The 23,931-nt window shown below is 34.9% G+C and overlaps 3 protein-coding genes across 10 annotated transcripts; 1 reads left to right on the forward strand and 2 right to left on the reverse strand.

The window, feature by feature from the left end:
• Positions 1-102: 102 nt before the first annotated feature.
• LOC306875230 (ranBP-type and C3HC4-type zinc finger-containing protein 1-like) lies at positions 103-15,383 on the forward strand. Of its 3 annotated transcripts, none has more exons than XM_079425704.1 (13): positions 103-140; positions 5,976-6,027; positions 6,105-6,249; positions 6,347-6,443; positions 6,526-6,721; positions 6,815-6,906; positions 10,973-11,149; positions 11,964-12,124; positions 12,207-12,318; positions 12,412-12,591; positions 12,819-12,917; positions 14,369-14,512; positions 14,597-15,383. In XM_079425704.1, the coding sequence occupies exons 2-13, from the start codon at positions 5,991-5,993 to the stop codon at positions 14,675-14,677; spliced, it is 1,521 nt and encodes a 506-aa protein (XP_079281830.1). In that variant the 5' UTR covers positions 103-140; positions 5,976-5,990; the 3' UTR covers positions 14,678-15,383. The 3 variants fall into 3 exon arrangements, with proteins under 3 accessions (XP_079281830.1, XP_079281829.1, XP_079281831.1); XM_079425703.1 differs by lacking the exon at positions 103-140 and adding an exon at positions 3,467-3,911; XM_079425705.1 differs by lacking the exon at positions 103-140 and adding an exon at positions 3,774-3,907.
• Positions 598-3,474, reverse strand: LOC306875232 (ribonuclease P protein subunit p14-like). 3 transcript variants are annotated; one of them, XM_079425709.1, is made up of 7 exons: positions 3,393-3,474; positions 2,913-3,012; positions 2,724-2,808; positions 2,055-2,131; positions 1,695-1,773; positions 1,311-1,383; positions 598-1,192 (listed from the first exon to the last, which is right to left on the reverse strand). In XM_079425709.1, exons 2-6 carry the CDS (start codon positions 2,984-2,986, stop codon positions 1,312-1,314), a joined length of 387 nt encoding a protein of 128 aa, XP_079281835.1. In that variant the 5' UTR covers positions 2,987-3,012; positions 3,393-3,474; the 3' UTR covers positions 598-1,192; position 1,311. The 3 variants fall into 3 exon arrangements, with proteins under 3 accessions (XP_079281835.1, XP_079281836.1, XP_079281834.1); XM_079425710.1 differs by having other exon boundaries at positions 598-1,219; positions 3,393-3,471; XM_079425708.1 differs by having other exon boundaries at positions 598-1,383; positions 2,913-3,001; positions 3,393-3,466.
• Positions 15,384-15,481: 98 nt separating the features above from the next.
• On the reverse strand, positions 15,482-23,903 carry LOC306875231 (TBC1 domain family member 20-like). Of its 4 annotated transcripts, none has more exons than XR_013784722.1 (9): positions 23,526-23,893; positions 21,932-22,117; positions 21,404-21,484; positions 21,118-21,304; positions 20,345-20,446; positions 20,025-20,166; positions 17,998-18,170; positions 17,382-17,919; positions 15,482-16,744 (listed from the first exon to the last, which is right to left on the reverse strand). XR_013784722.1 is itself a non-coding variant. In XM_079425706.1 (8 exons), the coding sequence occupies exons 1-8, from the start codon at positions 23,587-23,589 to the stop codon at positions 17,658-17,660; spliced, it is 1,197 nt and encodes a 398-aa protein (XP_079281832.1). In that variant the 5' UTR covers positions 23,590-23,903; the 3' UTR covers positions 15,482-17,657. The 4 variants fall into 4 exon arrangements, 2 of the variants coding, with proteins under 2 accessions (XP_079281832.1, XP_079281833.1); XR_013784723.1 differs by having other exon boundaries at positions 21,932-22,194; XM_079425706.1 differs by having other exon boundaries at positions 15,482-17,919; positions 23,526-23,903.
• Positions 23,904-23,931: the final 28 nt, after the last annotated feature.

The raw sequence follows: 23,931 nt of genomic DNA on the forward strand, positions 1-23,931 counted from the left end.
TGTTGTTATGAATTTTCATTTGGAGTTTGTAACACAAGCGTTGCATCTTTACGAAGCTGCTAGCAGTGAAGCTAAATATTATCAAGGGGACATCATGTGACCAGTCGGAGTAACGTATGATTCAATGTAAACAGCACTCGGTGAGTTCTCGTTTCTGTACTTATAGTGTGAATATGTTCATATAATGTACAAATATGAAGCAGTCAAACAGTTTTCAGAAATACATTTGCCCATAATGTACAAACATAAAGCAGAGCCAAATATTTAAACAATGTATGCATGTATGTTATTAACATGGCTGTAATTTATACATGTATCATGTATGTATTAGTTTTTCCACTAACCCAAAGAGAAAGAATGAGAAAAGTTAAATGGTCGAGAACTAAGACAAAGGTTATTTGAAAAACTTGGGTTGAAGAAACTGGAAGTTATACTGGGGGAAAAGTTCAACTGATTTAGTTTTAAAGTTGACATTAGCTGGTTCATTTCATGTAATTTTACTACTATTATGTTAACCTTATGATTTTTAAATGACTATTTGAAAGTATTTGAAAATAATCTCCTTTTTGAGGTTAGACACAGCCCACACCAAACAATGAAGTCAAAAAGTTGTTTATTTTCTCACACTATTTTTATTCAAACAGCTTCCCAGAGAACAAAAAACAAGAAATATTTAATCTATAAATGAGCGTAACATTTCAGAAGAACAAAAATAAGCAAGAAAGAGCATTTAATTCCTGGAAGCACATAGATTGAATGGCAGAATTCACTCAAATTCCTCATGATTGTTGTGCGTCTTGCGGCATCATGACCATGACCTCTCCCTCCATGACCACTTTGTCTTTGACAGCGCAGGAAACAGAAATAAAAGCAAAGGACATTTTGATCTTTTTGACCTCCACTTCCGCCACAACCTCCTCTCCGATGTAGAGGGGTGCCGGAAAACGTATTTCCTGGTAGAGAAACACGCAGCCTTTGCCGGGCAACTTGGTCCCTAGAATTGCTGAGATCAGACCATTAATCAGCACTCCATGAACAATGGGGGTCTTGAAAGAGGTTGTTTTGGCATATTCGGGGTCGAGGTGGAGAGGATTTGTGTCCCCCGTCAGCTCAGCAAAAAGTGCGACGTCTCTGGCACTGAATGTTTTGTTTAATGAGGCCCGTTCACCCACGTAAAGTGACCTGTGCCCTACTGTGAGGGATGCGGGAACCGTCAATGCTGAGTTGACAAAATGGTATACATTTCTGCTGAAAATACTTCTTCTGAGAAAAAATATCATTTTTTTCCAAGGTATTTTTTGCAGGCCCACCTCACAATGTCAACTGGTCTCCAAACTGCAGCTCACGGCTATTCCCAGCCAACGCTAGTAAAAACGGCGACACCTGCAATGATAAATAAAAAGAAAATTAGAGTTGCATTTAACACTTATGTCTGTGACATGGATTAGAAGTTCAGTGGGGTTCAGTATCTAAAACGAGATAAACAGTAACTGCCCATCGGCAATCTAGCGCAAATTGAAAAATACACATAGCTTGGCTGACAGAATGCCAATGGTCACATTAAAATTGTGTCTAGTCATTCCTGGCAGATTTACAACTGAGCCACAAGCTTTTTACTGACATCTAGTGGCAACAGACTGCAAACTCAGGGCAAAGGAAATGTTGAATCAGCTTCAACACTGGGGAAAACATACCTGCGTGACTCTGAATGCACAAGCCTCATTCTGATATGATCCCAGTAAAGTTAACGCACTCCACAATTTCACCAGCCCGCTGAGATAAAGAAACAACAGAATATTAAGACTGAACATGTTTAGACTGACAAAATGGGTTGGACAAATCCATAAGTGTTTATTAATGCAATGCTATGTGTCTGTTATGCAATTTTAAACACTAATAACTACAAAATTTTGCAATTAAAACGGTCCTAAACTTGAGCCCTGAAGGACACCCCAAGTTTCTCCATGTTTATAAACAGCTCTGGTACCTCAAGTTAACCATGTTTAAACACTTTGGCCTAAATGTACAAGATTTGTTGTATGAGCATGTCTCACCTGTTGTACACTCTCAGTATCCCGGTCAGTTTGTTCTGATCAAACTTAAGCAAATCAAATGGAAAAGAAGCTCCAACCTGCCATACAGAAAAAAATCATCATACACAGTCAGGAATCAGGATAAAGTCAAAACATATTACTTACTTGAGTTCATATTATATACAACACAGAAAATGGTTTATGGACTGTAAAGAATATAGAAGAATTACTTTTTTTCTTTATTTTATTTTTATATTATTATTTATCTTATATTTTATTAGTTATCTAGTTATTCATATTTTTATTATATAAAAGGCTTGATCATTAAAATATTTCATTTAATATAATTTATGAACATATTTAATATAATTTATTGATTAGCCTAAATAATTTAAGTCATTTTTTAAATTCTTTATTTATTTATTTATTTATTTATTTAATTATTTATAATTATTATTACATATAATTATTTTACATGTCGGCACCATTTATGATTAAATGAGCAATTCTCAATGTATTATGCTTATCTATTTTTGTGCCTTCTAAAACAATTTTGAATTGTAGCAAACCAAATCGACATGAATCCTAATATATAAAATGTCATGATGCATTGCATTATTTTGTAAAGAATAATAACTGCATTGTTACACTCTTAAATTGTAAACACAGAGAGACATACTATGTGCTCACCTCTCCGTACAGGTCTTTAAGTCCACAGATGATCAATTGTTTGAACTGTGCATCAGTAATATATTTGTTTCCATTTTCCAAAACTCTAAAAATAAAGAACGTCAAAGTGGTTTGGCCATTTTATGTGCACCATCTAAAAATTGCATTAAAAATGACCAGATCAAAACTGACCTGTTGCATAACACTTACAGAGATATCTTCATATAATGGTAAACTGAAGCATTTTTGTACACATATCGCTCAAATTTGGAAGGTTCCTCCATAACTTGCAATTTGGTCTGCGAGTATGCTTAAATGAAGAAAGATAGAAACTCATTAATTCAGATCAATTATCAGTGCTGATTACTACAAGAATATGTACATACATACAGAAGCTGAGTTCCATATTCAATATGAGTATAGTAACCATTCAGTAACAATATATATGACACAGCAACATGGTATAAGCATCTATATTATGGTACTGTCGCGGTATTCTTTAATGGTGAATAATCAGAGTATTCACACATTTGTGGAAGCTTCATGTCTTCCAGCTCACGTGCAAGCTCTGGTATTAGCTTCTAACTCTAAAATCACTTATACTCTATCCGCTATGTAAAACAACATGCTGCATTTAAATATTAAATTAAACAAGCAACTATTAAGTGGTCAGAAAACAGATAAACTTACAGAATTACAGGTCGCGTTTGTCCTTTATTTACAGCATGCGCAGCGCCATGCGCCCTCTAGTTCCGTCAAATCTCGCGAGAACACTTCACGACAGCAACAACAGGGAAATTATTCATAAAGTGATGACGGACAGTAATTTTTTTTTCAAGACATATTCAGCGAAACATATTTATTGATAACGTTTTGTTAAAATACTTCGTTTTTTAGTTAGTGGTATTTTTTATTTTCCAGTTGATTTGAATTCTTTGTATATTTTGCTTGTTTTTTTTTTTTTGTTAAAACTATTATTATTTTATAGCATAAATGAATGTCTTCCGCATTTGCGTTTTATGAAGTTGCGCAATTCTTTGTTGAGACTTTCCTGACTGGGAACTTCCTGATACACTTCGTTTCACTTTTCATTTCTGTAAAATTCCCTGGTTTTGAGAAGAGCAGCACGGATGTTTTGATCAACTCTGTATCGTTTAAAATACAAATACGAGCACGAAGAGTGTTTTAAATACTGTTGTCCTATGGTTGGTAAGTTTATTTCCACATGTTTTTTCACTGTCTCTGCTGTTGTGCTGGTTAGCTGGTTAACGTTGGTTGGTTACATAGTAATAATAATAATAATAATAATAATAATGCATTTTATTTAATGGCGCCTTTCAAAACACCCAAGGTCACCTCACAAAATTAAAAATACAAGTCACAGCATAAAACAAAAACACACAACAAACTCTGTACATATACAAGTAAAATGCAGTAGAGACTCAATAATACAGATCATAAAAAAGCCTGTATAAAAAGATATGTTTTAAAAGTCAGCAAGCAATTGCTATTGCGAATATCATTGGGAAGGGAATTCCATAGGCGGGGGGCAGCATAGCTAAAAGATCTGGCACCCATGGTAGTTAGTCGAATCCGAGGTACCACAAGAGAAATTGAAGATGAGGATCTAAGAGTACGTGAAGGGGTGTAGACATGAAGAAGTTGATTAAGGTATTGAGGTGCAAGATTATGAAGTGTCTTGTAAGTAAGTAGCAAGATCTTAGACTCTACTCGATACTTTACTGGAAGCCAGTGCAACTGCTGAAGAACTGGAGAAATGTGCTCATTAAAAGGTGTTCTAAAAAGAACTCGAGCTGCAGAGTTCTGAACCAACTGGAGCTTAGGTAGCAATTTAGCGGGAACACCAGTGAAAAGGGCATTACAGTAGTCTATACGTGAAGTAACTAAAGCATGAACAAGAACTGCTGTATTATTGGTAGAAAGAAAGGGACGAAGACGGTTAATATTACAAGTATGCAGTCCGCGTGATACTATTAATTTGAGTTTCAAAGGACAGTGTGCTATCCATGACAACACCCAATCTTTTAACCTGTGAAGAAGGAAATATTGCATTATTGTCAATGAACAAAGAAAAACAATTAAATTTAGACAAAACAGATCTAGTGCCAATAAGTAGGGCCTCAGTTTTGTTGCCATTTAGCTTAAAAAAATTAGCTGAAAGCCAATGTTTAATTTCAACTAAACAGCTAGATAAAGATGGTGGTGGAAAAGAACCAGTGAGTTTGGCAGACAGGTAAAGTTGGGTGTCATCCGCATAACAATAAAAATGAACACCATGTTTCCTCAAAATATAACCAAGAGGAAGTATATAAATAATAAAAAGAAGCGGGCCCAAAACAGAACCCTGGGGAACCCCAGTGGTAACTGTTGATATTCTTGATCTAAAATGTTTTAATTGAATACATTGAGTACGTCCAGAAAGATACGACCTAAACCAAGACAGAGGAGTGCCAGTGATCCCAATAGAAACCAACCTGTCGAGAAGTATCTCATGTGAGACAGTATCAAAAGCAGCAGTCAAATCAAGAAGGACAAGTATGGTTAAAAGCCCAGAGTCAGCAGCCAACAACAGATCACTTTTATTATGTATATTGAATATTTCTATTATGATTTTACTAAAACTTACATAAACAAAAAGTACCTTGGTGATGATGGCATCTATTTTAAACATTTCTGAGTGTATTACCATGGTATTCTGGAATTCAGTACCACTGCGTATATAAAAACACCATGGTACGACCACAGTACTTTAGATGGGAATTCTGTATCTACAGAAATTGTCATGGTATTGCTTATGTGGTTTGGACATATACTTTAATATATATTTAGATATAATATAGTATAATATAATACTATTTAAAATATTATATATATATATATATATATTTTTTTTTTTATAAAATATTTTGTTATTATTAACCATTTAAAACAATTGTTGCTTGAACTGTGGTATTGCTTTGTTTTTGTGTGTGTATACACTATAATTTACTATAGTTTTGGACATTTACTATAATATAAATTTAATATTTATTTTATTAAAATATTTGAATATATTTAAATATTGCAACTATTTAAAACAATCCATGTTTTTTTTATACAGTAATATATTTTTGTATATAATATAAAACATATGTTTATATTTAAAATGTATTTTAATGTATAAAATAAATAGTTATTACATTTTCAATATTTAGTCATTTTTTAAAAAACTATTAACTATTTAAAATATATTTTTTAAATCTTTGTTTTAAGTTTCAAGGTTAAAGTATGGCTGACCTAGATGGCTCTAAAAATATAAAAGAAGGTGAGTGTCAGTAAATGTATTATACAATAAATACATATCATAAGACCCATGTTAACATCACATCTTTGCTGTCTCAGCGGAGGATGCAGCTCAAATGCTTAGTGACGCCATCAACTCAAGAGACAAAGATGAAGCGACCAAATACCTGAATCAGCTTTTGGATCTGAACCTCCCAGTGTGTGTCAAAATAAATCCTGAAGCGTACTCTAAAGACAGAATCAGGTATGCTGTTAGACTTGCTCTTTTGCAGTGAGGAACACTTGCTGCTGGGGATCTGTAACTATATGTGATGGTTTTGTTTTGTTTTGTGTAATGGCAGGTTGAGAGTAAGAGTGGCGGACGCTGCATCAGATGCCCACATCCCAATAACAGTGATGGTACCAGTTTACATGACAATCTCAGAGCTGAAAGAAAAGGTATATAGTGTTCGTGATGGACCTGAGAAAAAAATTCTTGTTTCCGAAACCCTTGGGCCCTCATTCATAATTTGTTTTTCAGATCAATCGTGACTATGGTTTCCACCCGGCCCTCCAGCGTTGGGTGATCGGGAAGCGTCTCGCCCAGGATAGAGAAACCTTGTATCATTACGGGGTCAGAAATGACGATTTGGTCTTCCTCTTCATCCTTTCAGCACAGGCCGCTAATCTGAGCCGCGAACAAGAAAGAAAAGAGAAAGACGACAGACGGATTGATGGTACCTGGTCTATATTTATGATTTTAAAAAACCCAAAAAACAGCTTGTATATTAAATAGGAGTTTACTGAAGTATGTTTCTTTCTTAATGAAGATATAATCGAGATCATTGATCCTCCACCTAATCGGCCACCAGAGCTCGTTGCCAGAGGAGCCAGTTGCCCTCCTCTACCTCCCAAACCTAAGGTCTGTCTGTCTGTCTATCATTCTGTCAATTATTCTGTAGCTCTGTCGTTTAATCTGTTGTTCTATTTGTCTCTATATCTACAGGTGCTGGTCATAAAATTAGAATATCATGAAAAAGTTTATTTCAGTAATACCATTCAAAAAGTGAAACTTGTATATTAGATTCATTCATTACACACAGACTGATATATTTCAAATGTGTGATATATTTCAAATGTTTATTTCCTTTCATTTTGATGATTATAACTGACAACTAATGAAAGTCCCAAATTCAGTATCTCAGAAAATTAGAATATTGTGAAAATGTTCAATATTGAAGACACCTGGTGCCACACTCTAATCAGTGTTAATTAACTCAAACACCTGCAAAAGCCTTTAAATGGTCTCTCAGTCTAGTTCTGTAGGCTACACAATCATGGGGAAGATTGCTGACTTGACAGTTGTCCAAAAGACGACCATTGACACCTTGCACAAGGAGGGCAAGACACAAAAGGTCATTGCTAAAGAGGCTGGCTGTTCACAGAGCTCTGTGTCCAAGCACATTAATAGAGAGGCGAAGGGAAGGACAAGATGTGGTAGAAAAAAAGTGTACAAGCAATAGGGATAACTGGACCCTGGAGAGGATTGTGAAACAAAACCCATTCAAAAATGTGGGGGAGATTCACAAAGAGTGGACTGCAGCTGGAGTCAAGAACCACCACGCACAGACGTATGCAATCCATGGCTTTCAGCTGTCGCATTCCTTGTGACAAGCCACTCTTGAACAAGAGACAGCGTTAGAAGCGTCTTGACTGGTCTGCTGCTGAGTGGTCCAAAGTTATGTTCTTTGATGAAAGTAAATTTTGCATTTCCTTTGGAAATCAAGGTCCCAGAGTCTGGAGGAAGAGAGGAGAGGCACATAATCCACGTTGCTTGAGGTCCAGTGTAAAGTTTCCACAGTCATTGATGGTTTGGGGTGCCATGTCATCTGCTGGTGTTGGTCCATTGTGTTTTCTGAGGTCCAAGGTCAATGCAGCCGTCTACCAGGAAGTTTTAGAGCACTTCATGCTTCCTGCTGCTGACCAACTTTATGGAGATGCAGATTTCATTTTCCAACAGGACTTGGCACCTGCACACACTGCCAAAGCTACCAGTACCTGGTTTAAGGACCATGGTATCCCTGTTCTTGATTGGCCAGCAAACTCGCCTCACCTTAACCCCATAGAAAACCTATGGGGTATTGTGAAGAGGAAGATGCAATACGCCAGACCCAACAATTCAGAAGAGCTGAAGGCCACTATCAGAGCAACATGGGCTCTCATAACACCTGAGCAGTGCCACAAACTGATCGACTCCATGCCACGCCGCATTGCTGCAGTAATCCAGGCCAAAGGAGCCCCAACTAAATATTGAGTGCTGTACATGCTCATACTTTTCATGTTCATACTTTTCAGTTGGCCAACATTTCTAAAAATCATTTGTTTTGCATTGGTCTTAATTGATATTCTAATTTTCTGAGATACTGAATTTGGGACTTTCATTAGTTGTCAGTTATAATCATCAAAATTAAAGGAAATAAACATTTGAAATATATCAGTCTGTGTGTAATGAATGAATCTAATATACAAGTTTAACTTTTTGAATGGTATTACTGAAATAAATCAACTTTTTCATTATATTCTAATTTTATGACCAGCACCTGTATATACAGTGCTGTTTGAAAGTTTGTGAACCCCTTGCAGAATCTGTGAAAATGTAATTTTAACAAAATAAGAGAGATTGTACAAAATGCATGTTACTTTTTATTTAGTTCTGTCCTGAGTAAGATATTTTACATAAAAGATGTTTACAATTAGTCCACAAGAAAAAAAAAAAAATTAAAATGACCCCCTTTCAAAATTTTGTGAACCCTTGGTTCTTAATACTGTGTGTGGTTACCTGGATGATCCACGACTGTTTTTTTTTTTGTTTTGTTTTGTGATGGTTGTTCATGAGAAAAATCCTCCATGTCCTGCAGATTCTTCAGTTTTCCAGCATCTTTTGCATATTTGAACCCTTTCCAGCAGTGACTGTGATTTTGAGATCCACCTTTTCACGCTGAGGATGATTGAGGGACTCATTCACAACTATTAAAAAAGGTTCAAACATTCACTGATGTTCCTGAAGGAAACACAATGCATTAAGAGCCGGGGGTGGGGGGGTGAAAACTTTTTGAATTTGAAGATCAAGGTAAATTGTACTTAGTTTGTCTTCCGAGAAACATGCAAGTATCTTCTGTTGCTTCCAAAGGGCAGTACTAAATGGAAAAAAATTATATATAAAAAAAAAATGTATTCTACAAAATAAGAAAAATTTGGACATCTTCATCCTGTTCAAAAGTGTTCACCCCCCAGCTCTTAATGCATCGTGTTTCCTTCTGGAGCATCAGTGAATGTTTGAACCTTTTTTAATTGTTGTGTTTGAGTCCCTCAATTGCCCTCAGTGTGAAAAAATTTATCTCAATATCACAGTTACTGCTGGAAAGGGTTCAATATGCAAAAGATGCTGGAAAACTGAAGAATCTGCAGGATCTGGAGGATTTTTCTGAAGAACAGTGCTCAGTTGAACTGTTCAGAACAAACAAGGGACTCATGAACAACCATCACAAAACAAAAAAACAGTCGTAGATCATCCAGGTAACCACACACAGTATTAAGAACCAAGGGTTCCCAAACTTTTGAAGGGGGTTATTTTAGTAATTTCAGCTATGTTTTTGTCTTGTGGACTATATGTAAAGATCTTCTATGTAAAATATCTTACTCAGGACAGAACTAAATAAAAATTAACATGCATTTTGTATGATCTCTCTTATTTTGTTAAAATTACTCACATTTTCACAGATTCTGCAAGGGGTTCACAAACTTTCAAGCAGCACTGTATCTGTCATTCTATCCATCATTTTTCATTTTATCTGTTGCTCTATCCATGGATCTGGCACTCTTATCTGTCATTTTATCGTTCACTACATGGCACTATATCGTTCTTGCTGCCGCTCCATCATTCTATTTGTTGCTCTATCATTCTGTTGTTGGGTCTTTAGCTCTAGCTATCATTTTATCTGTCACTCTGTCATTCTTTCTATCTATCTTTCATCTGTTGCTTTATGTTTCTGTCACTTTATGTATCATTCTCTGTTGCTGTCATTCTATCTCTAGCGCTATCTGTTGTTTTTTTGTTTTATTTGTCACTATCTATGGTTCTGGTGCTCTATCTGTCACTTTAGCTATCGTTCTTTCTGCCACTCCATCAGTTCTATTTGTTGCTCTATCATTCTGTCTATAGCTCTATCAGTCAATCTATCTATTGCTCTATCTAGGTTTCTATCACTTTATCTGTCACTTCATCTATTGTTCTGTCGCTCTTGCTATCATTCTATCTGTACCTCCATTTATCATTCTGTCTGTTGCTCTTTCTATGGTTCTGACACTATCTTTCACTTGATGTATTATTCTGTCTATCACTGTCATTCTATCTGTCTATCATATCTATCTATCTATCTATCTATCTATCTATCTATCTATCTATCTATCTATCTATCTATCTATCTATCTATCTGTCTATCTGTCTATCTGTCAGTCTATCTATCCGTCTATCTATATCTATCTCTGTCTATCTGTCTATATCTATCTATCTATGTCTGTCTCTCTCTCTCTCTCTCTATGTCTATATCTGTCTGTCTATATCTATCTATCATCCATTCATCCATCCATCCATCTATATACATCTGTCTATCTGTCTGTCTGTCTGTCTGTCTATATCTATCTATCTATCTGTCTGTCTGTCTGTATCTGTCTGCCTGTCTATCTATCTATCTATCTATCTATCTATCTATCTATCTATCTATCTATCTGTCTGTCTATCTGTCTGTCTGTCTGTCTGTCTGTCTATCTATCTATCTATCTATCTATCTATCTATCTATCTATCTATCTATCTATCTATCTATCTGTCTGTCTGTCTGTCTGTCTGTCTGTCTATCTATCTATCTATCTATCTATCTATCTATCTGTCTGTCTATTGTAATTCTAATAATTTTATTTGGTTTTATAGCCAGTTGGTTGGTCATGTCCTGGCTGTACGTTTCTGAATAAACCGACACGTCCAGGATGTGAGATGTGCGGCACAGAGAGACCTGACAACTATAAAGTGCCTGACATATACCAGCCGGACGAGGCAGAAACCAGGAGACTACAGCAGGAGGAACTCGCCAGCCTGCAGTACGAGCAGGTTAGCTGAGGAGACACAACATACTGGACTACAATGAACTGTTAGATTGGACTGTGGGATGAAAACCGCTCAAAAACACCAGGTTTACATCTGTGGAACAAACTGTGGAAATACCTAACGTTATGCCTGCATCAACAAAGCTTTACAGTTTACTGTAAGATGAATGGAAAGTGAAAATGGGGAACATTTAGAGAGTCTTCATATGGATGTACTTTGCTGCAAAAAAGTTTCTATTTTGTTGTTCACTGAGCAAGTGAACAAAAATTAATGTTTTAATAATTGAAGCAAACCTTAATGAATTTTATGCATGAATAAAAAAAATCCAAATGAGGATTGCTTTTTTTGGTGGAATGTGGATCTTAAAGGATCCTGTCGAGAATTTTGAGAACATTTTTATTCCCAATTAGTCATTAGTTATATCGTCCAATATGATAAAATGCTATATTAAATTAATATATAATTATAATTATATAATTAATATTAATATATATTAATTGTAATTAAAGACTTTTTAGTAATTATTAGTTACATTTTTATTAATTTCTTTAAAATGAATTAAATATTGTGTAATTTATAAATGATGTACATATATCTTGTACACATCATTTAACTTATGTACAACTTTTTCCTCTAGGATAAATTTAAATGCTTAATTTGATTTTTAGAAGACTCCATTAGCATCTTTTAGAATTGCAGAAGGATTTTTTTTTTTTTTTTAGCATTTTTACAACAGTGGCTTTTTCTCTTTTCATCTATTAATACTGCATAAACAACAGAAATATAATGCATGTGGCCTGTCCATTTATTTATGTAGTCTGTGAAGGATGAACGGGAGAGGAATTTCCAACAACTCCTGGAAACGGATTCCCACAGTCTGGTGGGGAACGTGGATGAGCTGGATTGTGCCATCTGTTTTTGCACCATCATGCCAGGAGAGGGTGCCGTGCTGAGAGAGTGCCTGCATAGCTTCTGCAGGTGCTGTGAGACTGTTTATCAGTTACTATAAACAGGAAGTTCCACTAAAACACACTGAAATACAACTTTGTATATCCTACAGGGAATGTCTGAAGGAAACGGTTCTGAACTGCATGGATGCCGAGGTGGCTTGTCCATATAGAGACAATGCTTATTCCTGTAACTGCAAACTTCAAGATAGAGAAATCAGATCAGTAAGATCAAAAATGCTGTATTATTTAACCTTGAATTATTGCGGTTACCTGTTGACATAATAAAACACACCAAACTTTACTGTTTTCCAATAGCTTCTCTCTCAGGACGAGTACCAGAAGTTTCTAGAACTGAGGCTGAACATCGCAGAATCCCGCAGTGAGAACAGTTACCACTGTAAGACGCCTGACTGCGCCGGGTGGTGCATCTTCGAAGATGACGTGAACGAATTCACATGTGACATCTGCAACGAGACCAACTGCATCCTCTGCAAGGTGAACATAAAGTTTGTTTGCATTTAGTTAAAGGGATAGTTCACACAAAAATGAAAATTCTGTCATTAGTTACTCACCATCATGCCGTTCAAAACCCATAAGACCTCCATTCATCTTCGGAATTTGTGGATTTAATCAAAAATATCTTAATTTTTGGGAGAACTATCCCTTTAACGTCTAGTGTTGAAGTGCATGTAATCGTGACCTAAAGGACTCTGCATGTGAAGGCTATTCACAAGGGAATGAACTGCAAGGAGTACCAAGACGATCTCCGTATCCGAGCGCAGAACGACGACGCAGCCCGACAGACCACGCAGATGCTGGATGTAAGTCAAAATTTAATTAGTTAACTTTTTTAGTTAATATTTGAAGTTATTGCAGTTGTGAAACATCACCCACTGGGGATGGGAATTGTAAAGAATTTCAGTTTTTAACAGTTCAACTAACAAATAAAGTAAATGCAATTGCATTGCGAAAACTGAGAACCTTATAATAAATGTCATTTTGGACTACATTGGTTGTGCTGTATGTATTTGATCGACTAAAAAGAGCCGATTTATAAGATAAGATTCACTTGTTCAGGAATCAGACTACGTTGGTCGTGCTGTACGCGTTTTATTTCCCAAATAAAACTGCAGACTCATTTTTTGGAGGATCAGACTACATTGGTCACACTGTTTGATTTACTGAGAAGAGGTGATTTATAGGAGTTATTTGTTTGAGAATCTGTTGCGTTACCAAAAATTAGATTATTTTAATAATACATATAGAATAAAGAGAGTCGATTCAGAGTCATTTGTTTAATAATAAGACTACATTGGTCATGTTGTAAACATTTAATTCACTAAAAAGAGCTGGTTCGTAAGAATCATTTGGTCGAGGAATCAGACTAGCACTAGCTATGTTTCATCACCCTGTTTTAATGCACATTTTGAAGTATTGCATCAGAAACGAGAGCTGAAAACGCCAAATTTCGAATAAAAATCTCTTAAATAGCTAAAGTTTTTACGCTTGCTTGAGGTGGTTTTTGACTTGTGCGAAAAGGGGTTAATGCGAATAATGGAAGATGGAAACGCATTTGCTGAAAAAATAAGCCTCCGTGCATGTGCCTTTGCGTTATGGGATGGCAAATCCCGACTAAGCAGTGGGAGGATCTCGTTCCACAGCATCTGAAATGTTGTTATGGTCTTTCTAAAATGACTGCGCAAAGTATTCATGTATAACCGCCTCCCAGAACTGTCTTACACGACTGCGTTCCCAAACAGCAGGCATCCACCTCCGAAAGCAATTGCCAGAATTGACTTAGTTTCGTCTGCTTACTCTAAGGTGCAAGTAATTTATTATATATGAAAATTATTACATTCTTAGTGATTTATAGTGCCAGTTTATCAGGAAGTGACAATTTTGTTCTCTTTGGATGGAAATATTGCTTGTTCGCAAATGTTTTATGCGATATTCCAATTGTGCGCTTAAGTTAAATTCTCAACTGTGGATGAAAACCCGGCTACTCATCTTGCTGTGTGTGTTTGATTGACTACAAAAAGACGACTCATAAGAGAAAAAAATTAGTTTGCGAATCAGCCTACACCGGTCACACTATATATGTTTGATTCGCTAAAACAGTCAAAAGAGTCACTTGTTCGGGAATCATACCGCATTAACAGCCGATTCGTAAAAGTCCTTTTTCAGGAATCAGGCTTCACTGGTTGTGCTTTATGTTTTCAATCCACTAACAAGAATCACATTTTTGTTACCTATTGACCGGTTTCCCTTCCAGCAACTCCTGAAGAACGGCGAGGCAATGAACTGTCCCAAATGTCAAGTGATCGTCCAGAAGAAGGACGGCTGTGACTGGATCTGCTGTCTGATGTGTAAGACTGAGATCTGCTGGGTGACCAAACAAGCCCGATGGGGACCTCAGGTCAGACACAAAACTACATAAATCATTAGTTTAGTGATTCACAAACATCAGATGGCTAACCTGGACCTGGTTTTGGCTCCTCAGGGTGCTGGAGACACATCAGCTGGTTGTAAATGTCGAGTCAACGGAGTCCTCTGCCATCCACGCTGCCAGAACTGCCACTGAACACCAGCGGCATCGCTGAATGCTACCGATTCAACAAACAAAAACCTGCGCCACAGCAAAAAACACTTCAAATAATCCAGGTGGGGCTGATGTGCAGCATACAGATTGCGATTATAGCTTTAATATGTTCATTGAGTCTAGTTATATCACTGGCACATTAATCCAGATGTCTGTATTTAATTGAAATGTTCTATGACTAAATATTTAGAACATGTTTACAAAATTTTATGATAGTATAAACTGATGAAAAAGTTATATTTTTAAAATATATGTGAAACGGTCTTAAATAACTACCATTTTCTGGCAAACTGATGCTCTGGGACTTTGTGCAATGATATTGTAAGAGGAAAGCATTATTATTATTGAATCTTGATCTCTTTTAAGGCAATTTTTGTTTAGAATCCAAAGATTTTTTTGTTGTAAGATCATATCCAAATATGCATTATGAAGGAACAACAGAAGAAAACAACATTCAAGATTAATTTAAATGCTGAAAAATGCAATAGATTGTACTCAAATTAGTAGCTGCGCCTTTTATGATGTATCAACAAATGCTTAATTATAATTGCTGATATAATGAAAAATGTTCCAATATTTTCTTATATTCCAATTTTTTTAATACATGCTAAAGCATTTCCAGTATGTTGTTGACAATATTTTTTTGTTTACAATGTTTTGATTCAATAAAGCTGGTATACAAAAATGGAGTTAATGCAAATTTATTTTATATAAATAAAATCACTTTTAAACTCCTCAATATAAATAATTCACATAAAAGCCAGAATTTATCTTTTCTTTTTATTTGAACATATTTAGCAACATGGTCAAATGTGACACATTAACTTGAGCGAACCAGAGACAACTTATGACAACCTCTCAAAGTGCAAAAAAATAAACAAGAAGCATGTTCTGTAGTGCAAAATTAATGCAAAATAAAAGCATAAACAGTAGTGCTGTGTGGATGGCAGCATGTTATTTCACTAAATCATGATTCAAGAATGTTTTCAACCAAGTAGTGTTAGAAACCTGGAAAATATCCACTTGAATGTTACACTAAGCTTAGAAGATAATGTTTAATGGAAACCATCAGCATTTAAACAACAAAAAGCAATGTGCCATGATTCAACACCTGGATCTGGAGTTCAATTAGAGAAACTACCTAATTCACATTCACCGTTTACACACTCCAGAATTAAGAAATCTCAAGTTTGTTGATAAACTGAAGTTATTTCCGAAGTGGTTTCGATTCCAGCTGAGATTCGTGAAAACTGCACGTTATGTACTAAGATCGGCACTTATCACAAAAATACTGTAATTAAGGTGATTCGAGAAAAAAAAAAAAGTAGTGAAAAAATAACCTTAAAAAACATACAAATTATGAACATAATAAAAAGACGGTTCGTTAACTGCTTTCGTAAATAGTTTCTTTCCTAACTTTACATACACTTAACAAATAAGATTCCTGCCCTTTCCAATTCTACAAACAAGGGCTCTAAAAATATTTTGGTCTCTATATATTAGGGTTTTTTAATTTTAGCAAAGTACATGCCGTCTCAAACATGAACCACAAGTTGAGTAAATTTCTGAATCAATTTCTAAAAAAAGCTCTTGTAAAATTGTTGATTTTAAGTGAAAATTTACACAAGATTGTTATTTTGAATGGTTGTTTTTGTACGTGAATTTCAAACAAATTGTCGCAAAAAGGATTTTTGTATGAGCGTACTTGCGTAAACTATTATTGAGTTTGGTTTGACAATTTATGGAAAAAATGTTTTTCAAACATTGTACATAAATGTTTCAAAACAAGAACTACTTTAAACTATTATGCACATAGTTCACAAAAACATTCTTATGTAAACTATTTACATTCAGTTTGAATTTCAAAACAAAAATTCAAAATATCGATACTAAATTGTTGCATTCAATTTAGTGTGACAGTTTAGATAATTGTATTATGAGCAGGGTACATATTGAACGGTTGATATTAATTCAGTGTGACATAAAACTGTTAAACAAATAATGCACATGAATTCTGAAAGATATAGTTCCCCCCAAAATGAAAATTTGCTGAAATTTTACGCACCCTCAGGCTGTCCAAGATGTAGATGAGTTTGTTTCTTCATCAGAACAGATTTGGAGAAATTTAGCATTACATCACTTTCTCACCAATGGATCCATTGAAGTGAATGGGTGCCGTCAGAACGAGAGTCCAAACAGCTGATAAAAACATTGCAATAATCCACAACATTTTTAAATTTTATATCTTTAAAATATAGCTTCTGACCAAAATATGAGTCCATGATTTAAATAGGCCTGAGAGTCCACATTTCTCTCCCGATTCAGATAACTTTTTCACTGGAGAAAGCAATATTTTGGAGATAGAGGACTCGTTCTATCTAAGATAGAGGACTCGTTCTATCTTTCTTATTTCTTAAACACAGCTTTTCACTTCACAAGACATTAATAGACTGGAGTTGTGTGGATTATTGTGATGTTTTTATCAGCTGTTTGGACTCTCGTTCTGACGGCACCCATTCACTTCAATGGATCCATTAGTGAGCAAGTGATGTAATGCTAATTTTCTCCAAATCTGTTCTGATGAAGAAACAAACTCATCTACATCTTGGACAGCCTGAGGGAGAGTAAAATTTCAGCAAATTTTCATCTTTGTGTGAAAGACAAAGAATGTTACACAAAAATTTGCTCAGATTGTGTTTCATATTTGAGACGTGGGGTGCACATACCTCCACTGTACATCCAGGAAACATCTTCATCGTCTACTGAAGGAAGTGGTATACTTATGCTCAATATCCGCGCCTAAAAACTTGTTTAATTACAGTAAGTATGCACACAATATTTTATTTCTTACTCTGACAAGTATAAATACTAAAAAAAAGAAAAAAGAAAAAAAAAAAAAGCTAAATAACAATTTTCAGTCCTTAAATAACTCCTCAAAACGAGACGCTGTGGTTTGGCTCCTTCACGGGAAGAGTAAGTCTAGTTTCGGAGCCCATTCCAGGGCAGAGTTTACCACGGCTAAAGCGGCAGCCCCCAGCGCCACAGTCAATCCCATGACCGCCAGACGCATGAAGCGGCGCGCTGTGGGCTGCACGACTACTACGCTTCCTCGCTGCGCCTCCAGAGTGCGCTGCTGTAGCTCTTTCCGTCTCTGCCGGAGCACTGTGTCCGGACGCTGCTGCGTCGACGCCAGCTCAAAGTCTTTGAAGGTGGAAACGGCCGTCCTGGACCAAAAAAAGACAATGGTTTGTGGGACATGTTTGTTGTGAGGGAAACATTCTGAGCGAAGGAGATAGGCTTACAGCTGATTGCGCTCTCTGGCCAGCTCAGACGGGGGGAACTGGACGAACAGGTCTCCGGCGCGGCTGATCAGAGTCTCGTACGGCAGGTCCTCTGGGATGCGGGACAGGAGATGGTGCATCATGGCCATGTCACACTCACAGTCCAACACCTCCTCCTCTCGATGCAACACGATCTGAAAAGAGAGAAATTGACGCTTGGTTTGAAATCGAGTGCACTTGAGTATTTAGATTTCTACTGAATCTTATGTATATTGATAATGTAAAATCTCTCAATTTTATTTATCCATAGTCTAATGTGAAAATCTCAAGTTATTTTAAACATTTTCAAACATGACACTTTAAAACTGATTTTTCATGGTAGTATTAAAACAGATACTACTATGTAACTACTAACAAATTTGTATTTACAATTTACTTTACAATTAAATATAATTAAATTTATGCTACTACTAATAATATTTTTGCATTATGGTAATTACAATGAAAACTTTTAATGATTAAATAATATCTAATTTGTTTTATGTAAGGAGATTATTTTATTATGATACAGACAATCATATTTTTATATATCAAATAATATCTCATGTTATTATAAAGACAATAAGGTTTTTTCCATTGCGGTAATGATTTATAAAAACTAATGACATGATATATAGATTTTTCTTACGTGATGACAATGATTTAATATTAATAATTGTTTTTTGTTAATTACAATTTTTTTCATTATGGTAATGATAATGACGCTTAAAAATATTAAATAATATCTTATGTTAATAATATGTGTGCATTATGAGACTGACGATTTTTCTATAATAAATAATATTTCATTATATGTTACTGTAATGACAAAGAGGGGTTTTTTTTGCATTACGGTAATAACGTTAATTGTTTAAATATAAAATATGATGTTTTTGTTATGTAATAATGATTATATAATATTTTATGTTACCTAATGATGATGAGTTTTTTTTGCATTATAGTAATAATAATGATTTTAAAAAATAAATAAAATACTATCTCACTTCATCCTACAGTAATGACATGGAGTTTTTTGCATTATGGTAATGACAATGAAATATTTTTAAATATTAAATAATATTTCACTTTATGTTACGGAAATAACAATGAGCTTTTTGTGTTATGGTAATGACAATGTTTTTAAATATATTTTACGTTACTGTAATGACAACAGGATTTTTTTGCAGTATAGTAATAACAATGATTTTTAAAAAAAAAAAATTAAATAATACCTCACTTTATCTATGGTAATAACAATGATTTTGTTTTTGCATTATGGTAATGACAATGACTTTTTTTTTTTTTTATATTAAATAATATCTCACTTCATGTTACGGAAATAACAATGAGATTCTTTACATTATGGTAATGACAATAACTTTTTAAAAAAATATGAAATAATACCTCACTGTATTCTATAGTAATAACAATGAGTTTTTTGCATTATGGTAATGACGATGATTTTTTAAAATACTATATAATATTTTGTGTTTACTATAATGACAATGAGATTTTTTTGCAGTATATTTTGATTTTTTAAAAATATTGAATAATATCTCATTTCATGCTATGGTAATAATTTTTTTGCATTTAAAATTTGAAAAACAATATCTCATTTTACAATGAGATTCAACTAAAATCTTAATGATCCTAAACTGGGCTGTTGAATTTTCTTTATGCAAAATATAAATTCATTTTTTTGTGTTTGATTTTGTGGAATTCACTATATAAAGCTATTAGTATTTAGTCCCTGACCTACTTCTTGTCAAACACCAAAGCCCCAGGTTTATGAAGACTGCAGGTGGCAGAACACAGTACTTTACTGTTCAAAAGACAAATAGTCTCAACATGACAGATTGTGTCAATTATTTATTCAGACGGAACAACACAGCCTGATTCACGCCTAAAAACAGCTGCAGTGAAACTGCTGACCCACTTCTGCTGAACATCAGAAACCAGAGATGCAAAACTTCAGAAGATGGTTTAGATAAAGACAAACGGAAACGTACCACAGCAGCAAAGTAGATGGGCATGAGGGGATGGCAGGCCAGGAAGAAGTCGTATAACCGAACCACATGACGGAAATCTGACAGCACGTGTCCAAACCAGGTGATGAGCCAGCTGAGGGCGAAAATAGTGCCGACTTCTGCTCTGCAGACAAAATAAACACATTTATCTCAAACTATACAAGCCAATAAAGAACACTGGGCTTCTTTCTTTCAGGAGATGCTGTTTACATAGTGATGAATAAGGGAAAAAAACAATCAAACCATTGTGCTTCAACATACAAACCAAACAAAGAAATCAAACAAGACGGGCGTCTACTCACTGCTGCATGAAGTCGTACACTTCAGGGTTGACTCTCTCGATTATGGGCATCAGGTAGTTCAGGATGTGTTTGGTGTTGTCCATAGTGGGGTCCATAAAATCCCTGTAATGTAGGTAAGATGGATGAAAAATATCAGCTAGATATTAAAACAAAAAAATACACAGGTAAAATAGGTTTTAAAATTTAAACAATACTGAATATTATTAATTTGCATCTAATACATTATATGTAGATTACAGTTATTAATAATTAAATAATAATAACACCAATATATTTTTGGAATACAGTGAATTAGATTTTTTTGATTATGCTTAAATATCTTGTACATAAATAATATAATTAAAAATATATATATTTAATAATAATGATTATAATAATGAATAAAAGTAAAATATATTGAACTTATATGCTGATTATATTTAATAATAATAACTTTTTCACATTACAGTGATGAGATTTTTTTCTTGGAAATAACTGCACAAAAAAATGTAAATAATAATATATTTACACAAGTAATATTGATTATATGTGAATTATACATACAAATAATAAAAGAACAGTAATAATATTAATATATTATTTTATTTTACAGTACTAAAAATGCACATTTTTGTTTGGTGAGAATTGCGCTTGATTATGCTGAACAATGTCAGAATTTAAAAAAAAGAAGCAATAAATAAAATAAAAAGGTATAAATAAATCTCTTTTTGTCTGTGTTTTGGTCAAGTGTCCAGACACATCGTAGCCATGTTTGTTGTCTGCTGCTGGCCCACCTGAGATGGTGAGTGGAGAGTTTCTCCACCAGGGCAGTGGCCAGTCGTTCCCCCAGCACCAGCAGGAAGGTCACCACGATGTCATGGTAACCCTGATAATAGTGCAGCTGTGGGTTTTTGACGAGCACCCGCAGGATAATATCGATCAGCTCCTCCTGAAGGCCTTCGCGCTGCTCGTCTGGCATCCCTGCGTTCATTAAACACAGCAAACAAACAGAGAGCAGCTTAGACACGGCACACAGACCAGCTGCAGATCAGAGGAAGCAGCGGAGATGGTTCTGCTCACCTGGAGGGAAGCGTCTGAGGGATCTCTGAACATCTAGAAGCACTTGGTTGAAGTCCTTGTTATTGTCTCGATCGACCGGCTCTGGAAATAAAAACTAGATTTACATCTACAGTACACAGGTATGTTATTTTTTTCCCTATATCAGCATAAATTAAAGTACATATACTAAATACGTAAATAACAGATATATAATATTTTTTTATTTAAATAAATAATATAATTAAAGTATGTTTTATGAATTATATATATATATTTTTTTTTTTTTGTTCATATTATAGTGATTTTTGTTGAAGGTAACTGTGCTTGATTACCTTGAACATGAATAAAAATATTTTAAAAAGTAAACAATATTTAATGCAATTAATCATATTTAATAAATTATACAAAGACTATTTAATAATAATTAAATACTACTACTACTTTTTTCACATTACAGTGATAAGAATGAGACTTTTTGTTGTAGGAAACTGCATAAAATTATATTTATTCTCCAGAAAGTGAAGTTCCTTTGATTTGGATCGCTCTTACCTAGTTGCTCAGGTATGTTTTCTACAGACACGTTGAGCAGTCTGGGCCACACCTGGCGGCGGATCTCGTCGCTCAGAAGACCTCCTTCACTGATGGCCATGCGTCTCAGAGCGGCCACATCCACAGGGGTCGTGTTCAGCGCCTGCGAGATCTCCGACATCTTCCTCTTCCGTCTGGACTCAGCATCTGTCAACATGATGAGCGCGGTCAGCACCTGAACACTGAGCTATCACGGGCTACACGCGTTTCAGCAGAAACGTTCGCTGGAAATAGAGAAGTTGATTAAGATCTTTCACCTTTCCCCTTCATTTGCGCAGGTGTTTCTGTCAAAACATCTGCTCCCAGAGGAACAACACGATTAAAAGACTTGATATTGTTTTGAAACTGAACTATTTTTGTCTGGCACAAAATACAGTCACGTCCCAAACATCTGGCGCAGTTATGTAACAGATATACAGTATATAATAAAAGCACAGATATTTTATGCACAATAAATCCTTCAGTCCTTCAATGCTATGAATAGTTTTTAAAATAATGAGGCCCCTTCAAATGCGAAAATAGGCCTAATTCACAGGACACTCCCACAGAAATAATTAAAGGATTATGAGGCAGAAATTAATCATTCTCACACCCAGGGGAATAAAAAGTGTGTGTGTGTGTATATATATATATATATATATATATATACAGTGTTTCCGCTACATTCATTCTGCCGTGGCAGCCCGCCACACCAAAAATCATCATAAACACATGCTGTTATATATGACAGAAGAAAAGGGGCATGGTCCACGGGAAAATCATTGTGTCATTGTGACAGATTATATATACATAGCTAGATAGATTAATCTAAACATATTTTCAGTATTGCACAAATCTAAATCTACATAAATATATAGATATATAAATTATATACATGTATGTGGCTGTGTGTATATGTGGACAGATAAATAGTTATTGTATATATTAATAGCACAATAGACTGTATTTAAGCAAAACTGTTTTTTTATTAATTAAATTACTAATTTATTTATTAAATTTACACACATTATCTATTTATATACATTTATCCATTTCTAAAATCCCCTAAATAAGTATAATACTGCATGTGTAGAACTACATATATACACTGTAAATATTCTTAGATTTACCTATCCAGCTAAAAACTTTTATATTATATTAAATTAATATAATATATATATATATATATATATAAAATAACTATAACTAATAATAATATTTAAATAACTATCTATCTGCATATATATGTGCACACATTTACATAATATATATAAATCTACACACACACACATAAATATATATGTAAATTGTCCATACATTTATATAGATTTGTATATACATATAATACTGTAAACTAGATTAGATTCAACTATTAGACTAGATTTTACTATATCCATCTGACAAACTTTCTTATGTCTTGTTATATATATATATATTTATACACAGAACAAATGAAAAACCCCTTAAATCACAAAGTATTTCTGAAACTCTAGTATGAGCTGTAACATTCAATCGAGCATTAAAGTCAAGCAGTACAATCTCCCATCATAAATGAACACAGTTCAATAAAACACACCTTGTTTTCCGAGTCCGTTGAGCGGGGAAGACGCTCCGACTCTCCGGGACTTCTTCAGATACATCCGGTCGCTAAAGTCTGGCTTCAGGTGCAGCTACATCGCTTTCTGTCACTGAACCGCGGACAGCTGATGGGCTACTTCTACTTTAGGCTGACTGCTAAAGGCCACATCTTCTCCTTCAGGCCCGCGTTAGCTGGATAAACAACTCATGGCGAGTGAAAATCATCTGTCTCCCCGGTCTGTGTCACTCATGTCAAGGGTTTTACATCAGTGAGCTCCGCCGAACCGAAGCGGCGTCTCTTTTGTGTGAGAATCGCTTCAGAAGCTCCAGCTGTAGTATCCTCTGGGTCGACGTTTACGTTTGAGTGAAGGATTCTGGGAGTTGTAGTCCTCTGGGCAGACGTT

This window comes from Barbus barbus (genome assembly GCF_936440315.1).
Source record: "Barbus barbus genome assembly, chromosome: 9".
Lineage (NCBI taxonomy): Eukaryota > Metazoa > Chordata > Actinopteri > Cypriniformes > Cyprinidae > Barbus > Barbus barbus.